At 33.5% G+C, this 17,938-nt stretch overlaps 1 protein-coding gene across 1 annotated transcript; it reads left to right on the forward strand.

The window, feature by feature from the left end:
* The first annotated feature begins 290 nt into the window (after positions 1 to 290).
* Positions 291 to 1,288, forward strand: LOC133824919 (glutathione S-transferase U10-like). Its single transcript, XM_062257936.1, has 2 exons — positions 291 to 617; positions 917 to 1,288. The coding sequence occupies exons 1-2, from the start codon at positions 291 to 293 to the stop codon at positions 1,286 to 1,288; spliced, it is 699 nt and encodes a 232-aa protein (XP_062113920.1).
* Positions 1,289 to 17,938: the final 16,650 nt, after the last annotated feature.

A 17,938-nucleotide genomic window follows, 5' to 3' on the forward strand; every position in this document is an offset into this window, starting at 1 on the left:
ATTATTGACAATTAGTGGATATTGGAAGCTAAGCAAAACAGCTAATTATAAAAAATTTCATGAGTTCCACACTTAAAGCACGAAAACTAGAAATTATAGGACCAATTTTTCGTCTAAAACTTTTGGTTAATGCTTATATAGTGGAGAAAGATAAGTTTTTCATAAAAGACATCATAATTAACATGGAACAAATTATTGTTACCATTATCGTGTTTTTAGGTGCTACTAATTCAAAAGATTGGGACTATAAAAGCTCCATATAGATATTCAGAGACAAGTGAGAGAGAAAAATGGAAAGTGATGATGAAGTGATTGTGTTTGGGACATGGGCTAGTGCATTCAGCGGAAGAGTTGAAATAGCCCTTAAACTTAAGGGCATACCCTATAAGTACGTGCAGGAAGATCTAGCAAACAAGAGTGAGATGCTTCTTCATTACAATCCAGTTCACAAAAAAGTGCCTGTTCTTGTTCATAAAGGTAGCCCTATTTCCGAGTCCCTAGTCATCCTCCAATACATCGATGAGTTTTGGAGCACTAATAACTACACAAACCTCTTGCCTAAAGATCCTTACGAAAGAGCCCTTATCCGATTCTGGGCTAATTTTTATGACCACAAGGTGACTTTATTAAATTTTCGTTTTCATTTTACTTTATTATACTGATTCTATGCTGATTTGACACCACGTATATTTACTTCAACATTTAGATAAAAGAAGAGAAAAAAAATTATGACATGTTTGGAAAGTCTAAAAGAGTATGTTTTAACGTAACTAAAAAAAAAGAGAAACATATCAAATATATATATATATATATATAGTACTATACTCACACATACATATATCAGCATATTAAACGAAGTTTACATAGTTTTTACTCAGACCAAAGTTTATACAGTTTGTATGTTTAATTCATATAGATAATATCAGCTATCTACACAATTTGTGAGTCCAAAATAGGGAATGAAAGAGAGAAAGCGGTGGAAGAGTTGAGCGAGTTGCTGAAAATATTTGAAGAAGGAATCCAGAGAGATTTTCCGAGAAAATTACCATTTTTTGATAATGAAAATAACGTTAGCTTTCTTGGAATTGTTGTGAACTCTTATGCTTGCGTGTATCCTGCATTTCATGAAACTGTGGCTGTGATTATTTCGCCAGAAAAGAATCCAACATTTCTGTCGTGGGTGAATGCACTGAGGGAAAATCCTTTGGTCAAGGACACACTACCTGATCATCACAGATTAGTTCGCAGCCTCAACGCCTACCAAGCTCGTTTATCTTCATCTTCATGATTATGTCTTCTAATTAAGAATATATGCATATTTTTTAAATATGATTCATGATTTCTATTTTAGTCAACAATAATAGTTAACATTGGGATTGATATTGTTCAATATAATATATGGCGGTGACACATGTACTATATAATTTCTAGCACATGTATCTATCTTATAAATCTCTAGCTTTTTATTTGGTGGTCATTCCTTATTGTTATTTCTACACTCTTTCTTGGTTTGTTTATATATATATATATATATATATATATATATATATATATACAACATTAATTACGGCAAAAAAATATATCTAAATTTGAAGTTAATATAGAAAAAAATATTTACCTGTTGGTGACTTGCTATACTAAGTCACTATGTTACCACATCATCATAATTATTAGTACCGGTAGTAACAATTGAGAAGTCTTCCATATATATATATACTAGCTTCCGCTTCGTGTTATGCTCAAACTTCTTGACTTATATATGCACAATATGCATGTTTGTTTAGTTTTATTTATAAAATTTATTAATTATTTTTATTAAAGTTATATTAATGTCATATAAATTTTGAAATAAATATCCTATTTTAATTAAATAATTTATTTATTTTTGTTTAAGTTTATGTTTGTTTTAATTTTTAATTTGAGACTGACAACAAGAGATTATATACTATATGTTTAATGTAATATTAAATATTATACGTGATTTTAAATTTAAATTTCTTACTAGCTTTTTTTTTTAAATTATTGCTAATACACAGTAGATTATATTATATGTTTAATATAATATTATTCTAATAAGTGAGTTTAAATTTTATTTAAGTTATAAAACGTATGATTTTATTATTTTTAAATAATTATCATTGTAAAATATCTCAAAAATGCCATATTTTAATTTGTTTAATTATTTATTATTTTAAAATAATTATCATTGTAAAATATATGAAAAATATTATATTTTAATTTGTTTAATTATTTATTATTTTTAAATAATTATCATTGTAAAATATCTCAAAAATATCATATTTAAGTTTTTTTAATTATTTATTTTATTTTAATTAAGTTTAAGTGTTTACAAACTACCGTTAAATATGAGAATATTCTGTTAAATATAAAAATATTCCATTAAAGTTAACATTAAAAAAATAAAAAATCGTTAAAACCAAGAATTTTCGTTATCTACACACTTATTATATAGAAGACATATATATAGTTTGGTTATACATGTTACACATTTAGATATTATTAATTATATTATTAGGGATAATAATTTGTATTCCATGTATTTAAAATATGCATACTATGAGTATTTGACAAAGTCAAGACATTAAGATTTCGTGCCATCTGATAGACCCAAAACGGGTATGTTTTAAATATTTATACTCGTAAGTGCACGAATCGTATTTATAGAATAGTGTTCGTGTAAGCACGAGATCGAACCCAAAGGAGTTGTCTAAAATTGAAAAGAAAACTATTTTAAATCAAAAGTAATAAATTCTAACCTAGTTCCAAAGATTGATGAGATTTTTCGTATAATAAAAATAAAATAAAAGACAATAATAAAGATATTAAAGACAAATATATAAACATAAATTAAAAGTAAAAATCAAGAAGGTAAAATAAGATTATTAAGGATTAGAATCCACAAAATATAAGTTAAATAATATTTATAAGTATATTGATTCCTAAGTTTTAGTGATAGTTAAAATAAATCAAACTATCATTTTCCAAATAGATTTATTATTTTAAGCACAAATTACTTCTAAAAAGGTAAGATTTTTCTTCACTTTTCAAAATTATAATTTCAAAGCATTTAGTGTAAATCAATCTAATGAAATAACAAATAAATCAATGAACATTCTTTTTAAGGCAAAACATAATATTTTTGTTCTAAGCATGGATATGTACAATTTAATGACACATCTTACACAAAGAATATTATGTTTTTGAACTAATGAAGAACAAAGTGTAAATATATGCTAACAATCTAAAATACATGATATTTAAGATGAAAGAAGATATTTGAAGAAGAAAATTCCATAAACTTTGTTGCACAAAATAGGAAATCAACATACAAAATAAATACTATCTAGTTACATATTGTTTCATCATCACCTTAATAATCTTAAAAAGATTAGAAACTCATAACTAAAATAGCAAATACAAACTAAAAATTACAAACATAAATAGGAAAATTTGGAGGATGAACCTCCAAATTGTTCCTCTAAAAATACATAGAAAATAACCAAAAAGAAGAAGAAGATGAAGAGAATTGAGAGGTTTTGAATGTGTAGAAATTATGGTATAGTAACCTCTCCCCCTCCTTCAAATGGACACCCTAAATCCCTTATTTATAACAAAAAATGAGGTATTAAAATAATCAATTTAAATTAATTAAATTGATTAAATTAATTTAATTAATTATAATAGGGAAAATATAGGTAAATTATAGGGTGTAATAATGATGTTTTGGGATCAAATGTGTAGAAAGTTGGGTAAAAAATTGGTATTTTTGTCAAAGGGGACAAGGGTACAAAAGTGATTTTGTTGGGCTCAAAATGCACAAAAGGCAGCTGGTTTGGGTGGTTGGGTCAGGCTGGGCGTGGGCCTTGCGCCTGGTGCTGGAGTGAAAGTTAGTTGGAGACTTTGGCCTGGGGTGCTTTGGTGGAGATAAGCACAGGAGCTGAAGCTGGCAGGTGGCATTTGTCTTGGGTCTTTAGGTGGCATTTGACTAAAGCAAATAAATGGCTGAAGCTGGCTGAATGTGGTGGCTGGAGGAGAAATGATTGCTGGGAGGAGCTGGGCTTCGTGACATTGGGCCTTGGGCCTGCTGAAGAAAAAGGCCTACTTGCTTAGCTTTCTCCCAAAAATACCACTTTCTCTCATTTTTCTTGTTTTTTTTTCAAGAGCCCAAAAAAAATACAACATATCTCCTATATAAAAAAAAAAACATAAATTAAATTAAAACTAAATATTTTCAATAATCAAATATACAACATAAATTCCATGAAAATATTAATTAAAACTTAATTTATATTAAACATTTAAGTTCAATAATACAACATTTTTTTACCTCAAATTAAACAACAATAATTCAAATAATTAACTACAACATTTTACAACAAAATGACTATAAAAACACACAAAAATATATAAAATTAAAATAAACCCAACAAATTCAAAATTACTTTAAAACTTAATAAATCAATTAAAAAATCAAGAATTAAGCAACAATTAGCACATAAAAAGTGGTAAAATAACTCTATTTTGTAGAGTTATCACACCCCCAAACTTAATATTTGCTAGTCCTCGAGCAAAAGGAAAATTAAAAACACATTTTTTTTAATTGGTGATGTCAAATGTTTAACTCAAAAATTACATATTGGAAATAGTTCAAAGAAAATCACAAATAAAAGTAAAGCTTATGTAATTAATTTGAAAAGTTAAAATTGTTTTCAACATATATACTTAACATACAAACACAAAAATATTAAATCATCATGCAAACATTTAGACAAGCTTATGCAAACAAAAATAAATTAAACCTCAAGAGATAATCAAGTAAATTCTAGGATTTTTCAAATTTTTTTTTTAGAGATTTAAAGAATTTAATGTTTAAATAAACTATATCCAAATATCACAAAAGCTCAAATATAATAGAAAAGTTATATATTATGAAAAATATATATTTAAACAAAACTAACTTAAAAATTAAAAATAAAACTTAATAATTATTTATATTTTTCTAAGAACTAAGAACAATTTCAATCATAATTCTTATTATTATAAAATGAAAATCACCAAAAAAAAATTTCAAACAAAACAAAGAAAATAATTTTTTTTTAACATTATATAACAAATGAAAATCACATAAAAACAAATAAAGATTTTTTTTTTTTTTAATTTTACGACAAATGAAAAACATGTATAAACACAAAGAAAAACACATAAATACAAAGAAAAATACATACACATTATCCCCAAACTTAAATGAAACATTGTCCTCAATGTTTAATAAAATAGAAAAAAGTAAGAAATACTCCCTTTAATGAATGCTTCATTGATTTGGCTCTTTTGTTTTCTTCTCTTCTTTTCTTTTTAGGCAAGAAGTTTCCTTCAAGCTTTTTTTTGAAAAACATGAAACAAAAACATACAACAAAAAGTGAAATATAAAATGAAACATAAAAAGTATGAGTTGCCTCCCACAAAGCGCTTTAGTTTATAGTCTTTAGCTCGACAATAATTTTTTTTTATCTTTTAACCTACACCCAATCGATGGTGTAAATTTTCATTAGTAGGGTGAGTTATGACTTTGATGAAAATGCTATAAATAATAATTGATAACATCACACCTACAAGAAAGTTAGAAATATGCAATTTTAATGGAATATCAATAAAATATGAAAATTGCATATCTATATTAGGCTCCTTTTCATTTTGAGTAAATATACAAATTTGTTGAATTATGGGCTCTTGAAATATAATTATATCTTTTTCATTTTCCTTATGAGCCTTGAAAATTATCTCATCCAACTCTTTTGTTGCATTAGGGGGTTGGATGCATATTACAAGTTCTTCAACAACTTCATTCTCCTTTTCATTTTCAATTTTACTATTCGGATTGTGAATGAGTTGGTTGGGATGAACTTGTTTTTTCGACACTATAACAGTTGCAAGGCGTCCTACTATTGTATCAATTTTTGAGATTGACTGAGATTGGGCTAGTAAGATTTGGTAGGTTGATTGCATGAACTGTTGTAGGGTATCCTCTAAAGATGGACTCATTTCTTGTTCAATAGGATATGATAGGTCGGATTGGGCATGACTTGGATTAGACATGTTGAATTCATGCCCTATTGGAGATTGAGTATGACTCCATGAAAAATTTGGATTATAGGTGGGGGAAAATGGGATATCAAAGGATTCATGCACATCATACATATTATTAGTTTCTCCATAATTTAAATTTGAATGCTCATAATAGTTGTACTTAGAATTCCAACTATAATTAAAATGATCAATTTCAAGAGATATATTTTTTTTTTAAAGAAAAACAATTAAAACAGAAATTAAGAAGAGTACTAAACACAAAAATAAAAAATAAAATAAAGATAACATAAACAATATTAAGAAATGAAAACAAGAGCTAGGACAAGATTTAAGTTTTTTTTTCAAGTATTTTTCACAATATTACACTAAAATATTATAAAAGGCAAAGAAAAAAAATTAAATAAGATAAAATTTAGGCAAGAGTAGGGAGGCATAGCATGCCATCAACCATAACAAAATTAAGGTAAAAATTAGGAGGCATAAGTGCCATCAACTAAAACATAAGATAAAAGACTAGGAGGCAAAATTGCCATCAACTAGTAACTTGCAAAAATAAAAAATAAATAAAAATAACACAAGATAAATTACAACAAAATTATAACAAAATTAGGAGGCACAAGTGCCATCAACTATAAAAATTAAAAGGATAGATAGGAGGCACAAGTGCCGTCAATTATATAAAAAGAACAATAAATATAACTATATAAGTAAGTTTTTTTTTTTATGGGTGGTAGAACCGTCCCAAATTTTCTTTTTATCTTTTTTTTTTTTAGTTTTTATAGATATATCTTTTTTTTAGTTTTTTTTTAAGTGCAAAAATTAAAATAACTAGTAGAAGAATTCACTAACCTTGAGATAATTTTGTTTCTTTTCTCTTGCAACTCCACGGCAACGGCGCCAAAAACTTGATAGACCCAAAACGGGTATGTTTTAAATATTTATACTCGCAAGCGCACAAATCGTATTTATAGAATAGTGTTCGTGTAAGCACGAGATCGAACCCAAAGGAGTTGTCTAAAATTGAAAAGAAAACTATTATAAATCAAAAGTAATAAATTCTAACCTAGTTCCAAAGATTGATGAGATTTTTTGTATAATAAAAATAAAATAAAAGACAATAATAAAGATATTAAAGACAAATATATAAACATAAATTAAAAATAAAAATCAAGAAGGTAAAATAAGATTATTAAGGATTAGAATCCACAAAATATAAGTTAAATAATATTTATAAGTATATTGATTCCCAAGTTTTAGTGATAGTTAAAATAAATCAAACTATCATTTTCCAAATAGATTTATTATTTTAAGCACAAATTACTTCTAAAAAGATAAAATTTTTCTTCACATTTCAAAATTATAATTTCAAAGCATTTAGTGTAAATCAATCTAATGAAATAACAAATAAATCAATGAACATTATTTTTAAGGCAAAACATAATATTTTTGTTCTAAGCATGGATGTGTACAATTTAATGACACATCTTACACAAAGAATATTATGTTTTTGCACTAATGAAGAACAAAGTGTAAATATATGCTAACAATCCAAAATACAATGATATTTAAGATGAAAGAAGATATTTGAAGAAGAAAATTCCATAAACTTTTATGCACAAAATGGGAAATCAACATACAAAATAAATACTATCTTGTTACATATTGTTTCATCATCACCTTAATAATCTTAAAAAGATTAGAAACTCATAACTAGAGCTGTAAATGTGGGCCGCCCGGCCCGGCCCACATTTTTCGTGCCTCCGGTAAATTCAGGCCGGGCCGGGCCGGGCCCGGCCCATATTCAATTCGTGCCGTGCTCGTGCCGATCCATTTTTGAAAGAGTAGGCCCAGCACGGCCCATGGGCCCGGCCCACTTTCCTTATTCGAGCCGGCCCACTTTCTATATTCGGGCCCAAATTTGGGCCCACTTTTTTTTTGATAAAAAATGTGAGGATGGAGAATTGAACCCTCCACCTCCTCTTTAACCATCAATGGACTTACAACCAAACCAAATACATTTCTTTGTTTAAATTATAATTTTAGATATTTTTTATATATTTTTTAACAATATTTTACACAAAATTATATCAAAGATAATTATTAGAATTTTAATACCTACTAATAAATGCTAAAAATTTAACTAACAAATCTTAAAATAAATTAATATAATTATAAAAATATAAACATTGAAAAAAATAAGACATTTATTATCATTTTAATTTATTAATTATTGACAAATAAATATTTATTATGATTATTAATGTCAAAATATCGGGTTTTTTATCGTGTCGTGCTTTCGGGCTAGTTTGTTCGTGCTTTCGTGTCATGCCTTCGGGCTTGTCGTGCCGTGCCGTGCTAAGCCTGTGTCGTGTCGTGCCGTGCCTGGCCCAAGCCCATATTTTTTCGTGCCGTGTCGTGCTCGTGCCGGTTTCGTGCCGTGCTCAAAAGCCCGGCCCGTATTTACAGCTCTACTCATAACTAAAATAACAAATACAAACTAAAAATTACAAACATAAATAGGAAAATTTGGAGGATGAACCCCCAAATTGTTCCTCTAAAAATACATAGAAAATAACCAAAAAGAAGAAGAAGATGAAGAGAATTGAGAGGTTTTGAATGTGTAGAAATTATGGTATAGTAACCTCTCCCCCTCCTTCAAATGGACACCCTAAATCTCTTATTTATAGCAAAAAATGAGGTATTAAAATAATCAATTTAAATTAATTAAATTGATTAAATTAATTTAATTAATTATAATAGGGAAAATATGGGTAAATTATAGGGTGTAATAACGATGTTTTAGGGTAAAATGTGTAGAAAGTTGGATAAAATATTGGTATTTTTGTCAAAGGGGACAAGGGTACAAAAGTGATTTTGTTGGGCTCAAAATGCACAAAAGGCAGCTGGTTTGGGTGGCTGGGTCAGGTTGGGCGTGGGCCTTGCGCCTGGTGCTGGAGTGAAAGTCAGTTGAAGACTTTGGCCTGGGGTGCTTTGGTGGAGATAGGTGCAGGAGCTGAAGCTGGCAGGTGGCATTTGTCTTGGGTCTTTAGGTGGCATTTGACTAAAGCAAATAAATGACTGAAGCTGGCTGAACGTGGTGGCTGGAGGAGAAACGATTGCTGGGAGGAGTTGGGCTTCGTGACATTGGGCCTTGGGCCTGCTGAAGAAAAAGGCCTACTTGCTTAGCTTTCTCCCAAAAATACCACTTTCTCTCATTTTTCTTGCTTTTTTTCAAGAGCCCAAAAAAAATACAACATATCTCCTATATAAAAAAAAAAAAACATAAATTAAATTAAAACTAAATATTTTCAATAATCAAATATACAACATAAATTCCATGAAAATATTAATTAAAACTTAATTTATATTAAAAATTTAAGTTCAATAATACAACATTTTTTTACCTCAAATTAAACAACAATAATTCAAATAATTAACTACAACATTTTACAACAAAATGACTATAAAAACACACAAAAATATATAAAATTAAAATAAACCCAACAAATTCAAAATTACTTTAAAACTTAATAAATCAATTAAAAACTCAAGAATTAAGCAACAATTAGCACATAAAAAGTGGTAAAATAACTCTATTTTGTAGAGTTATCATCATCGTTATTTAAAAAAAAAAAAACCCCGTCTCATCACATACAATTCTAAATTAGAAATTTATTTATTTATCCTTTTTAGAAAAAAGATATTCATTATCTAGGCAAATCAATTGTTACAGAATAAGCCCAAATAAGCTCACCTAAAAAACTAGTAGCTGAAGTAGCAAGTGCATTGCCTACCACATTCACAACACGCGAAATAGAGTAGCAAGAACCACTACCTACAACATTCAATAAATAAATAATATCGGACATATTCGAAGTCAAAATCCCACCATTTTAACCCCTAGAAACCCAAGCAACAACCACCTTTGAATCACATTTTTCATCCATAACGAGTTGCCTACCTCCTTGAATAAAGCAAACTTAGTGCTCTTACCGAAGAAAGATCAACCAAGTTCAATGAATGACTTTAGACCAATAGCCTTGTGCATGGTGGCTTATAAGATCGTCTCCAAATTACTGTCTAACAAGCTTAGAGCCATATACTGTCAGAAATCATCACACCCATGCAGTCGACTTTTGTGAAAGATAGAGTCATCCACGACAACTCAATGGTGGTCCTAGAAATTCTCCATACAATGCAATAAAAAAGAAGCAAATAGGGTCAACTCCTCATTAAACTGGACTTGGAAAAGGCCTATGCTCGATTGGATTGGAATTACATGAAGACGGTACTCTCAAAATGGGGATTCCATAGTAATTTTGTCGGATGGATCATGAAGTGTGTAACATTTGCCACTTTTCCCTTCAACTCAATGGGTGACAAGTTGGATCAATAACTCCAACAAGAGGGTTGCGACAAGGTGACCCACTCTCCCCATCACTATTTGTAATAGCTTTAGATTTACTCTCTCGACTATCACTCAAAGAGGAAAGAACCATAAATTTCAAGGGATCAAAGTGGCGAGACAAGCTCCGACCATTAGCCACCTACTAATTGCAAATGATATAGTGCTGTTTGGGAGAGCTACAGAAAAAGATACTAAGGCATTCATGATTTGCCTTGATAAATTCTATACTTGGTCCGGGGAAAGGATAAGCAAACCAAAATCAGTTGTTTACTTTTCCAAAGAGTATGTCTCATGCTAAAAGAATAGTGTTAGCACACCTGCCCCAAATGCTTAGAGTTAAAAATGATTGCTTACAGCTAGGCCTACCTCTTATGACGACAAGAACAAGGTCTCACTACAAAAATGGAAACATTTGTTGGCGCAATCAATGGTCAAAACTACTTTGTCGACATAGTTTAGCACTGACAAAACTTCCCAGTGATATTTCGTCGATGAATAACTCTTTTCCAGCACTGTACTAACTGCACCAGAAAAACATACAATACCAACAGTTTTACACACTGACAAAAGTCAACGCGCCAGTAAAATGGTGTCGGATTTTGGATCGATGATCCATTTTCACCGGTGATTGGGCCACTTTCACCGGCAGAATTGTTCGTGCAGTAAAAAGTTCTTTGCCGACGATATGATTAACATGTCGGTAAAGCATTTTCATTTAAATACTTTTTTTGGCGCTTTAGAAAGCATCGGAAAAAGTCCCCCCAATTTTTTTTAAATTATATAATATATTTTTCCATATTTATTAATTAATATAATTATAATTTTTTATTAATTGAAATTAAAATCAAAATAACTAATACTTAATTAACATTAAGAATTCAAAAGTTTAAATATTAATTGTTCAGTACAGACACTTAAACACAATAATTAAGAAGTTCAATACAAATAAATAACACACAACAAGTAAGAAGTTTAGTACAAAAAATTAAACTTATTATTATCAAGTTCAACACAAATAAGAAATATACTAGAACCTAGAGTCGAGTGGTACCAGCATCATCATCAAAATCATCCTGAGTAGGAGGTGGTGGAGGTGGCGGAGCTGGTGCCTGAAAGAAATGTGGAGGATATTGAGGAAGCAGGGGCGTCGGTTGTCTAGGGTTTTGTTGTGACTACAAATTAGCCATTATTCTAGTTAATAATTCGTGTAATTAGAATAATGATAATAGATTTAATTATTTATAATAAATGATATTATAATAATTTACCTGATCATGAAGGTAAGCTACAATAAACTTTGATCCCCACCCTCCTTCTATTAGATTTTTCTCCTATTTGTAGCATTTTGATTAGACAGTTTCTTCAAAACAATATTGTACAATTTATTGAGGATTTGATTTTAACATATAATTTAGTGTAAATTATATTTTTTTGTTTAGGGTTATTTGTACCTGATGCTTTTCGGTTGTCCAATATGCGATTAGAAAATCCCAATCCTCCTGGGTAACTCCTGTGGCCAGACTCTTACTTGCTATCTCAGCACCCATATCCTAAAATTTTTTCTTCCATGCCTTCTTCAAATCAGCCTTATAATCTCGAAGACCATTCATCATGGTTTGAGCAAGCTCATCTATGACTTTAAAATTGTCTTTTGGATAAATAAATTTGGTCTGCAAAACATTTAATCATTGAAAAAATATCATAATTGTTAAGAATATAATATGATTAATTTTGTGAACTTTGCAATGAATATAATTGATTTATTACGTCCAATCTATCAAACACTTTCCGGATGTTTGTTGCAGGCACTTGTTTCCATTCAAGACACCGAAGTGGCATAGTAATTCGAATGATGAATTCGCAGAAGTTTACAAACATCTTCCCATGTTCATGGATAGGTGCCCCAATGTCTTCGCTGAACTCAGGAGTCAAATGAGTAACCTTCAACTTACGTAGTTCCTCCTCAATTACCCGGCCAATGTAGGCCTCTCTCGTCCTCTTTTTCTTGTTATCGACGTTACTTGCACCCCTTGAAGAACTAGGAGCAGACATACTACAAACACAATGTATTTATTAAAATATGAAAATATGACATTCAATTACTAAGGAAATATGCATTGAATTAACAAGGATAAGTTTGACAATGTTGACGATGCATCCGGGATAGGAAAACACAGTGACATTTGCTAGGATCGTAATGGCATACAACTCATCAAACACTTGATACTGACTAATTTTCCAAAGTTGGTTAATCTACAAAGTGAAAATTGAGGGATTAGGGAAGTTGACTTATTTGTAAACATGTACAAGATTATTGAAATGTAATTTATGTACTTACTCGATTCTTGAACCAATCGGGGAACTCATTTTCTTGCCTTTTGTCAAGAATAAAATTGCCCCTTATTCTGAGCTCATTCATATGCTCACTATACAGAATAATTTCAAACTATAAGATATCGAATTTAAACTTATAAAAAATATCAACACTTCAAATGCAACAAGGCTTACTTGACATAATTCTCGATTTCTGTACAATTGTTCAATATGTACCACTTCGCTTTATGCTTCAAATCTCTTGGCATTGTATAAATTTTTTTGGCACCAATAGGTCGTCCCACATGCTTAAATATGGAGAACACGCAATTCGACTTGTTTGGGATGGCGTCATCATTTCGTTCTGGTCGATTAAATCTAGTTTCCACACCTCAAAAATACCTAGAACGAAACGTCAGCGCCTCGTTAACCACACATGCTTCAACAATAGAACCTTATCGATGGGCCCCATTTCTAACATATTGCTTCTACAAAAACCTAGAGCGTTCGATGGGGTACATCCACCTAAAGTTCATGGGTCCACCTAGAATTGCATCTTTTGGTAAATGCATAACTAAGTGCACCATGATGTAAAAGAAAGCTGGTGGAAAATTGTTTCTAATTTATAGAACTACGTAGCCAGTGGGTGTGCCACATGTGCACCCAGCTAAAGTGCCACCTGTCGACCTAGCCGATGTGCCTCCCAAGCACCCAGCTGATGTGGTGTGAGATCCGCCATTTGGCGTGCCCCCTGTACACCCAGCTGGAGTCGGAACCCCACCTATGCCACAAGATTATGGCAAGGGTAAGGTCGACGAAAATCTCACTTCCAAGAAAAAGAAGGCTCTTCGGACCCCCAAAGACAGCCAGACCCTAAGGCCAGTTGGTAAAGGTAAAGGCCTAGGTGCCCGAGGACATCGCCAGGTCGTCAGTGCCCGTGGAGCCCATGGAGTTTCTGTTATATTATTTTAAATAATATAATGTTAGATTAAATAATGTGACATAATGTGATTTGTCACACAAATGTGATTTTTCACACCTTGTAACATATTATTGAGAGTCACAAAATTGGACACATGTATGTGCCCAAATGTGACATATTTTGGAGTTACAAACTTGTAACTCCCAAATATTACCTAATAATGTGTAGATTTGATATTACACATTTTGATTTGAATTTCTTAAAGATATATGTGAAATATGGCTGTTAGAGATGTGATTTTAACTCCCATAATGTGTATGGAAGTTACAAAATCAAGTGGGAATGAATTTGGAACGTTTTGGCAAATTTGGAAAATTGGTTGCTGAAAAAACGACTTAGGCCGCTGCCTATGTTTTTCAGGCCGCGACCCAAGAGGCAAAAAATACATCGTAGGGCGCGGCTCGTGTTTTTCAGGCCGCGGCCTGAGCGGCTCACAACATTTTCCAACTTCAGTTTTCATCCAATTTTGAACGTTTCCAACAGCCAAGTAACTCCCAAATCTCTATTTTAATTCCATAAAACATCCAATTAATCATTGGTAACAGCCATGGGGGTTGGTGGAATTTGAAATTCAAAGGGTGTCTCAAAACTCTATAAATAAGAGCCTAATGCTCACTTGTAAGACACGCCATTTTTCATCCACAAAGCACTTGGCTGAAAAATACACCAAAAGGCTTGATAATTCCAGAGAGCTATTTCCCACCCAGCTGATGTGGTGTGAGATCCGCCATTTGGCGTGCCCCCTGTACACCCAGCTGGAGTCGGAACCCCACCTATGCCACAAGATTATGGCAAGGGTAAGGTCGACGAAAATCTCACTTCCAAGAAAAAGAAGGCTCTTCGGACCCCCAAAGACAGCCAGACCCTAAGGCCAGTTGGTAAAGGTAAAGGCCTAGGTGCCCGAGGACATCGCCAGGTCGTCAGTGCCCGTGGAGCCCATGGAGTTTATGTTATATTATTTTAAATAATATAATGTTAGATTAAATAATGTGACATAATGTGATTTGTCACACAAATGTGATTTGTCACACCTTGTAACATATTATTGAGAGTCACAAAATTGGACACATGTATGTGCCCAAATGTGACATATTTTGGAGTTACAAACTTGTAACTCCCAAATATTACCCAATAATGTGTAGATTTGATATTACACATTTTGATTTGAATTTCTTAAAGATATATGTGAAATATGGCTGTTAGAGATGTGATTTTAACTCCCATAATGTGTATGGAAGTTACAAAATCAAGTGGGAATGAATTTGGAACGTTTTGGCAAATTTGGAAAATTGGTTGCTGAAAAAATGACTTAGGCCGTTGCCTATGTTTTTCAGGCTGCGGCCCAAGAGGAAAAAATAGGCAAAAAACACATCGTAGGCCGCGGCTCGTGTTTTTCAGGCCGCGGCCTAAGCGGCTCACAACATTTTCCAACTTCGGTTTTCATCCAATTTTGAACGTTTCCAACAGCCAAGTAACTCCCAAATCTCTATTTTAATTCCATAAAACATCCAATTAATCATTGGTAACAGCCATGGGGGTTGGTGGAATTTGAAATTCAAAGGGTGTCTCAAAACTCTATAAATAGGAGCCTAATCCTCACTTGTAAGACACGCCATTTTTCATCCACAAAGCACTTGGCTGAAAAATACACCAAAAGGCTTGATAATTCCAGAGAGCTATTTCCTAGAGAGATCCCTTAGTGCTTAGAGAATAGGGGAAATAAGCTTTTGGACAAAGTTCTTGAACCTTGTTCAAGTTGGTGATCCCCACTACTCTACACTTTGGTTGTGTGAGAGTTTGTTTGTGTTTTCATTCTTTTGTTCTTCTTGTTCTTCTTATTTACTTGTATTGTTATAGTATTGAGTTTGTAATCTTCCTCTTCTACATCTTTTTTTTACTTGTATTTTGAGCAATTGAGTTGTAATACTTATTTAATCAATATTATCTTGTCCATTGTATTTTTGCATAGAGTTGTATTTTTGGTTTTTCCACTTTTCCATTGAGCAATAAAATAATATTCTCTAACAGTTTTGCCTAGGGGCGCCAATATGGATTGCGCAAGGCCTGGAGGTGGCATCCCCCCAGCACCTTGCCAACACCAAAGGAGCAGTGGCCAAGAAGCCTTTAGGCAAAACATCTCCGTTAACCGAGAATGCGGCATCGACATTTCGGTTAACAATGAAAACATTGAGTCTGATGGGAAAATAGAAGTAGCATACCTCGAGGGAAGTGGTGCATACCAAGGTCAATCTAACCTATGACACGGCCTTAATGATCGTAAGTGTAAAAAGGCTTTCGGGCGCGAACCCGAGAAAAAGAACCTCAAGAACAATCTCAACGCTTGAAAGAGGGATAACCCGGCACAAAGTGCAAACCTAGATCACGACCCCTCCGCGCGGAGTTCGAGCTCTTGAAGAGGATAATGCTCAGAATGGTCCAACGGCGGAGCCATAACTCTGACTTGGAGGATGAGGACGGGGAGCCATGTGCTCCTCACATTGTAGAAGCCCCAATACTACGAGGCTTCAAGATGCCTGCCATCACGTTCTATGATCGCAATACGAATCCCACGAACCACCTCTCAAAGTTCATTAGGTTGATGTCGGTGCATCGTGTCTCTGAAGATGCTAGGTGTCATATGTTCCCGATAACCTTGACGGGACCAGCAAATGAATGGTTCAAAAAACAAAGGCTGGGATCCATTCATTCGTGGCACCAGCTGTCATCTTCATTCCGAAGGAAATTCATAGCTGCTCAGAAGGTGAGCTTTGAGGTCAACGCTTTGGCCAACATAAAGCAAGGACCCTTTGAGACCCTCAAAACTTACATCAAACCCTTCAAGGAAGAAGCTGTGAGGACCAAGAAGGTTGACGACGGCCAGCCACTGATGGCCTTACAAGTCGGTGTTTTTGGGGGTCCCCGTTATGGGATGACCTCCAGCAGAGAGGATGCTAAAGGCTTGATGACTTCATTCATCGAGCACAAGAATATATTAGCAAGGAAGATGCCCAGATCAGAGCATTTGGGGGGCCTGTCTCCTTTTTCACTCCGACGACGCCAGGCCTCATGGACCTAGTATCCACCCTATGCTCTTGTCCAACCAAGTGTGGCAATAGCCTAGTCCAGTCCAATTGTCTCGCCAATTGGCTTTAATGTCGTGCCACCCGCTGGTTTCAATGCTGCTCTAACAAGATATGGAGCAGCGCCCACTAGGTACAGTGCTTATCAACCTGCATTCAGCGTTGGAGTTATTGCTCCATCCCAGTCTGTGACACCCAGCTAGACCCCTAGCAGCAGTAGGCACGAGGGCAAAGGCAAGGGCAGAAAGCCCAATGGAAATGGGACAGTGCAGACACAACAGGGAACTGCCCTCGACAATAAGTACATGTCGTAGTACTCCAAGTACACTGACTTAGTGGACTCTCGAGAGAACATCATTGTGGCCACGGAATAACATGTCCATTACCAGAAGCCACATCCAATTTGAAGAGACAGGGAAAGGCAAGTTCCTAACAAGTTTTTCCATTTTCATAATGATGTGGGGCACCACACCAATGAGTGTCGCCAACTCAAGGATGAGATCGAAAACTTCATCACACTAGGACACCTTTGCTAGTATGCACAGGATGGAGAACGCCAAGCTCAAACTCTAGCCACGGTAACCCCCTCACATCCCGTAGCCCCCAGGCTTTGGGTATAGTACTCGCAGCTCCACAATAGCAGATAGTCCACATACCTCCCCTAGTGAATGGGCATATGGGGACCATCTCTAGAGGACCCACCTGTAGGTAATGTCCCAAGGCTCGTAGAATAGGTACACACGAGCCTTAAACCATGGCGATGAAGTGTTGGCATTAGCTCAATTACCTGCCTGGATGCTCAGGATGACTGACCAAGTCATCACATTCTCCGAGGACAATGCTCGGAGAGTGCACTTTCCACACCATGATCCTTTGGTGATCGAGAGCCAAGTTTCCAATAAGATGGTGGCTTGGACCCTAGTGGAGAATGGGAGTTCAGTGAACATCCTGTTCAAGTCAGCTTACGAGAAAATCGAGCTGACCACAAGTGGCTTGTCCCTGTGCACCTTGACTTTATATGGGTTCTCGGGGGAAGGTCTCATACTGATG

Source organism: Humulus lupulus, chromosome 3 (assembly GCF_963169125.1).
Source record: "Humulus lupulus chromosome 3, drHumLupu1.1, whole genome shotgun sequence".
Classification (NCBI taxonomy): Eukaryota; Viridiplantae; Streptophyta; class Magnoliopsida; order Rosales; family Cannabaceae; genus Humulus; species Humulus lupulus.